General features: G+C 42.6%; 1 protein-coding gene across 1 annotated transcript in view; it reads right to left on the bottom strand.

The window, feature by feature from the left end:
- Nucleotides 1-1,546: 1,546 nt before the first annotated feature.
- Nucleotides 1,547-6,747, bottom strand: part of LOC128704267 (alpha-L-fucosidase) — a gene marked incomplete at its 3' end in the record, with an annotated part of 30,833 nt that continues 25,632 nt past the window's right edge. The window contains 3 exon segments of the mRNA XM_070082406.1: nucleotides 1,547-1,709; nucleotides 1,853-1,993; nucleotides 4,637-4,838. Coding sequence (XP_069938507.1) covers nucleotides 1,547-1,709; nucleotides 1,853-1,993; nucleotides 4,637-4,838 — 506 coding nt within the window.

Here is a 6,747-nt window from a genome sequence, read left to right as displayed (position 1 = left end):
GTCTGCTATGGAAGACACTGTCATGCAGATTCGGGTGTCATCTGCAAAGGAAGACACGGTGCTGTGGCTGACATCCTTGTCTATGTCGGATATGAGGATGAGGAACAAGATGGGAGCTAGTACTGTGCCTTGTGGAACAGAGCTTTTCACCGTAGCTGCCTCGGACTTTACTCTGTTGACGACTACTCTCTGTGTTCTGTTAGTGAGGAAATTATAGATCCATCGACCGACTTTTCCTGTTATTCCTTTAGCGCGCATTTTGTGCGCTATTACGCCATGGTCACACTTGTCGAAGGCTTTTGCAAAGTCTGTATATATTACATCTGCATTCTTTTTTTCTTCTAGTGCATTTAGGACCTTGTCGTAGTGATCCAGTAGTTGAGACAGACAGGAGCGACCTGTTCTAAACCCATGTTGCCCTGGGTTGTGTAACTGATGTCTTTCTAGATGGGTGGTGATCTTGCTTCTTAGGACCCTTTCAAAGATTTTTATGATATGGGATGTTAGTGCTATTGGTCTGTAGTTCTTTGCTGTTGCTTTACTGCCCCCTTTGTGGAGTGGGGCTATGTCTGTTGTTTTTAGTAACTGAGGGACGACCCCCGTGTCCATGCTCCCTCTCCATAGGATGGAAAAGGCTCGTGATAGGGGCTTCTTGCAGTTCTTGATGAACACAGAGTTCCATGAGTCTGGCCCTGATGTGCCTGATGTGCTCGATACATTAGGCTAGAAAGCCTGATGTGCTATGATACATTAGGCTAGAAAGCCTGATGTGCTACGATACATTAGGCTAAAAAGCCTGATGTGCTACGATACATAAAGCTAGAAAGCCTGATGTGATACGATACATTAGGCTAGAAAGCCTGATGTGCTACGATACATTAGGCTAGAAAGCCTGATGTGCTACGATACATTAGGCTAGAAAGCCTGATGTGCTACGATACATTAGGCTAGAAAGCCTGATGTGCTACGATACATTAGGCTAGAAAGCCTGATGTGCTACGATACATTAGGCTAGAAAGCCTGGTGCGCTCGATACATTAGGCTAGAAAGCCTGTGCTACGATACATTAGACTAGAAAGCCTGATGTGCTACGATACATTAGGCTAGAAAGCCTGATGTGCTACGATACATTAGGCTAGAAAGCCTGATGTGCTACGATACATTAGGCTAGAAAGCCTGATGTGCTACGATACATTAGGCTAGAAAGCCTGATGTGCTACGATACATTAGGCTAGAAAGCCTGATGTGCTACGATACATTAGGCTAGAAAGCCTGATGTGATACGATACATTAGGCTAGAAAGCCTGATGTGCTCGATACATTAGGATAGAAAGCCTGATGTGCTCGATACATTAGGCTAGAAAGCCTGATGTGCTCGATACATTAGGCTAGAAAGGCTGATGTGCTCGATACATTAGGCTAGAAAGGCTGATGTGCTCGATACATTAGGATAGAAAGCCTGATGTAATGACAGTAAACTTTACATAATCGGCTGACAAAAGAATGAGTTGATAATTGACAATATATCTACCACATATTATCATACCAGACTCCAGGAGTGGTGGTGTCGTTCTGGTAGTTCCAGGGTGTGGAGTCGTACACTGCTTCACCGTTGATGTCTATCCATGAACCCAGTTGTCGTAGTCGTTCTTCCATGATGGTCGGTATTCGGCCGTCGTGCGTCGGACCCACGTTGATCAGTAAATTACCTGTGGTAAATATGTAACGTGTCTATTACTGGGAAAACAAACAAACAATTCTTCTGTCTATGACTTTTCATTATTAGTTTATAGATTCTGTGTGAAAACAATATTATCTGTTTTTATCAGTTGAACTGAATATACGTCGGTACCTCCACAACTTATAGTTTGCGTCAGGGTAGTAATAAGGTCATGGATGGTGAGGTAGTCGCTGAGAGGAGCATTACGACGGTAACCCCACGAGGCGCTGTCCAGGGTCATAGCGTTCTCCCACTTATGTGGCTGCAACACACCTGTTTATAATATAAATGTAGATTTTTAACACATTGGCCAACTGCCACCAAGAAAGTGCTACAAGAAAATTTATTATTCAACGGAAGTCTTGTCCGAAGTGCACAAATATCACATTGCAGACGATCATCGAGACAGCAGCATCACCATCCATTATTTACAGTGCAGGTATTGTACTTCCCACCTCCAGGAAAACACCACCATAAAAATGGAGGAAAACTAACAGGCCCACACTAGGGAAGTTCTTCTTAAACCCTGTAACAAAAATATTTGCCCAACCCATTATCATGTTAAGTTTCATTTAAATCTCATTTTCTCCTGAGATTATTGCAATCATCGAACTCTAGTTCTAAACCAGTACTTCCTAAAGCCTCTCTAAACCTACATTTGTCTAATTTGAATCCATTATTACGTTTTTCTTTTTCACAGAGGGATACCCTAAGAGCCTTATTTGTATAACCTTTATTTATGCTTATCTTCCATTTATACTCTTCAATCATGTCTCCACTCATTCTACGTCTTACAAGATAATGGAATAATCTGCCGAGTAACGTAATAGAATCTCTTTAAAGCAGGTGGCTTTGAAGAGAGATTACACAAGTATATTAGTGAGAAGGACTAGGTTCAAGTGCCTGAGGTGTGTATAATAAATATATATATATATATATATATATATATATATATATATATATATATATATATATATATATATATATATATATATATATATATATAATTATAAAACCTGCGTCACCAATCCATAATGAAACCTCCTGGAATAATGATTTTGTATAGCATTGTTGTTTAATATCGTGTATAATAGACTACTAAATAGCTATAGAGCTTGTACAACCCATAATTTGAGTTATAATTGAATCCGCTCTCTTGAAACTGTTTCTTTCCATGACAAATGTTTGGTACAATAATCTGGGCAGCATCTCACTCCGGCGAGTGATTACATGAACTAACGTGGTTAAGATAGCATTCGACTCCTGCCCTGTCCTGACTGAATGTTTATGTTGGGTTATTCTGGTTTCCAGAAATTTACCTGTTTGACCGATGTATGAGAGAGGACACTGAGTACATGGGACCTTGTAAACCCCATCAACTTTGTTGGAGGGTGGGTTTTTAATCAGCCTTTGTTTCACTGTCCCTGTGTTTTTGAAAGCCAGGTTTATATTGATCTTTTTTCATGCCTCACGTAGGCAAACCAGATTCTCATTGTATGGTAAAACTAGTTCATTTTTCCTGGCCATCACTTAGTTTCAGTCCTGTAGAAAGTTTTTCTTGCTGACTTTAGTGCCTTCTCGACAAAATACCTAGGATATCTCAGTTTTGTGGCTATGTTGAATATCTTGTTGATATCGTCGTCTAGGTACTCTGGACTGCAGATGCGCAAGGCTCTCAAGAACATTGTGAGAAACACACTCCTTTTTACCCTGGTTTCGTGGTTGGAATAGTAGTGACTTAATTTTAACGAGTTCTTGCTAACTGACCAGTTTTGCCTATTCGGCAAATGGTTGTAGCGATCACTTTATCTGGATTGTAGCGGTCACTGTACCTGGGTTGTAGTGGTCACTATCTGGATTTTAGCGGTCACAGTACTTGGGTTGTAGTGGTCACTATATGAATAGTAGCAATCACTGTACCTGCGTTGTAGCCGTCATTGTACCTGGGTTGTAGCGGTCACTGTACTTGGTTGTAGCTGTCACTACCTGGGTTGTAGCGGCCACTGTACAGTAAGTTTATTCAGGTATACACAAATACAGTTACATAGATTATCATACATAGCAGCATATGTGTAGAGAACCTGGAATAACCCAAAAAAGTCAGACAGTGACTTATTTTCATCGGGGTCATTTAACCTGGGCTATAGCGGTCACTGTACCTGGGTTGTAGCTGTCACTGTACCTGGGTTGTAGCGGTCACTGTACCTGGGTTGTAGCAGTCACTGTACCTGGGTTGTAGCAGTCACTGTACCTGGGTTGTAGCAGTCACTGTACCTGGGTTGTAGCGGTCACTGTACCTGGGTTGTAGCTGTCACTGTACCTGGGTTGTAGCGGTCACTGTACCTGGGTTATAGCAGTCACTGTACCTGGGTTGTAGCAGTCACTGTACCTGGGTTGTAGTGGTCACTGTACCTGAGTTGTAGCGGTTACTATACCTGAGTTGTAGCGGTTACTGTACCTGAGTTGTAGCGGTTACTGTACCTGAGTTGTAGCGGTCACTGTACCTGGGTTATAGTGGTTACTGTACTTGGGTTGTAGCGGTCACTGTATTTGGGTTGCAGAGGTCACTACCTGGATTATAGTGGTCACTGTGCTTGGGTTATAGTGGTCACTGTGCTTGGGTTATAGCTGTCACTGTACCTGAGTTGTCGCGGTCACTGTGCTTGGGTTATAGTGGTCACTATACCTGGGTTATAGCGGTCACTGTACCTGGGTTGTAGCGGTCACTGTACCTGGGTTGTAGCGGTCACTGTGCTTGGGTTATAGCGGTCACTGTACCTGGGTTATAGCGGTCACTGTACCTGGGTTATAGCGGTCACTGTACCTGGGTTATAGCGGTCGCTGTACCTGGGTTGTAGTGGTCACTGTACCTGGGTTGTAGCAGTCACTGTACCTGGGTTGTAGCGGTCACTGTACCTGGGTTGTAGCGGTCACTGCACGAGTAAAAAGACCCGTGGAGGCAGCTGGTTCCAGCGCCCCACCTATCGTTAGTAAGGACGGTGTCCTTGACTGGTGAGTCGTTGAAGAGCCAAGCCAGGAAGATTGTAGAGTTCCAGTACCAGTCTGGTGCCTCCCAGTCACCATCCGACCACACTACTTCTGGCTGGTAGTTGTTTACCTGACAAACAACACTAATGTTAACACTGTCCGACAACACTACTTCTGGCTGGTAGTTGTTTACCTGACAAACAACACTAATGTTAACACTGTCCGACAACACTACTTCTGGCTGGTAGTTGTTTACCTGACGAACAACACTAATGTTAACACTGTCCGACAACACTACTTCTGGCTGGTAGTTGTTTACCTGACGAACAACACTAATGTTAACACTGTCCGACAACACTACTTCTGGCTGGTAGTTGTTTACCTGACAAACAACACTAATGTTAACACTGTCCGACAACACTACTTCTGGATGGTAGTTGTTTACCTGACGAACAACACTTATGTTAACTGATCAATTTTATTTGCTTAAAGGAGAAAGCATCGTTGTTAAAAAAAGTTCACTAATAAATCAAACCACAAAAGACCAATGTGGTCTTTGTGGTTTGAATTATATATGTCTTTTAATCATTATAGATTTTTCCAGAGGTAATAATATAATGTAATTATCTGATGGCAGTCTATATATTACTCTTTTTTTCTTAGTAATTCCAACGTAATTATTCCCCGGGTTTTAAATAATTACCAAGAAGGGCTTTAATTATATTCAAAATTTTAATTTAAAAGTAACTGCAAAACATGTGTTTTTAAAATTTTTATTAAATAATTATCAGAAATTCTCGTGTTTAAAACTTTGGTTGAAGCTCCACAGGTTTTTCATATTACGGAAATATTGCATTATCAAATTATCTATTAAAAAAGCGACTTTTGTCATTTCTTTCTATGTTCTCTGACAGTTTTTTAGGTATGTGGAAAATATTTATGCAAATATTGGCGAGTGCAAGTGTCTGTCGTTTGACACAGACCATTCCAGCCATTCCAGAATGACTACCAACTTTCACAAGTGGTGGAGGTTGCTTGACAAGTTTACCTCGAGTTTACCTGGAGAGAGTTCCGGGGGTCAACGCCCCCGCGGCCCGGTCTGTGACCAGGCCTCCTGGTGGATCAGAGCCTGATCAACCAGGCTGTTGCTGCTGGCTGCACGCAAACCAACGTACGAGCCACAGCCCGGCTGGTCAGGAACCGACTTTAGGTGCTTGTCCAGTGCCAGCTTGAAGACTGCCAGGGGTCTGTTGGTAATCCCCCTTATGTATGCTGGGAGGCAGTTGAACAGTCTCGGGCCCCTGACACTTATTGTATGGTCTCTTAACGTGCTAGTGACACCCCTGCTTTTCATTGGGGGGATGTTGCATCGTCTGCCAAGTCTTTTGCTTTCGTAGTGAGTGATTTTTCGTGTGCAAGTTCGGTACTAGTCCCTCTAGAATTTTCCAGGTGTATATAATCATGTATCTCTCCCGCCTGCGTTCCAGGGAATACAGGTTTAGGAACCTCAAGCGCTCCCAGTAATTGAGGTGTTTTATCTCCGTTATGCGCGCCGTGAAGGTTCTCTGTACATTTTCTAGGTCAGCAATTTCACCTGCCTTGAAAGGTGCTGTTAGTGTGCAGCAATATTCCAGCCTAGATAGAACAAGTGACCTGAAGAGTGTCATCATGGATTTGGCCTCCCTAGTTTTGAAGGTTCTCATTATCCATCCTGTAATTTTTCTAGCAGATGCGATTGATACAATGTTATGGTCCTTGAAGGTGAGATCCTCCGACATGATTACTCCCAGGTCTTTGACGTCGGTGTTTCGCTCTATTTTGTGGCTAGAATTTGTTTTGTACTCTGATGAAGATTTAATTTCCTCGTGTTTACCATATCTGAGTAATTGAAATTTCTCATCGTTGAACTTCATATTGTTTTCTGCAGCCCACTTTAAGATTCGGTTGATGTCCGCCTGGAGCCTTGCAGTGTCTGCAATGGAAGACACTGTCATGCAGATGCGGGTGTCATCTGCAAAGGAAGACACGGTGTTGTGGCT

The sequence above is a fragment of the Cherax quadricarinatus genome, chromosome 7 (genome assembly GCF_038502225.1).
Source record: "Cherax quadricarinatus isolate ZL_2023a chromosome 7, ASM3850222v1, whole genome shotgun sequence".
NCBI lineage: Eukaryota > Metazoa > Arthropoda > Malacostraca > Decapoda > Parastacidae > Cherax > Cherax quadricarinatus.
The sequence above is the reverse complement of the archived record's forward strand: the minus strand, read 5'-3'. Positions and strand labels throughout refer to the sequence as shown.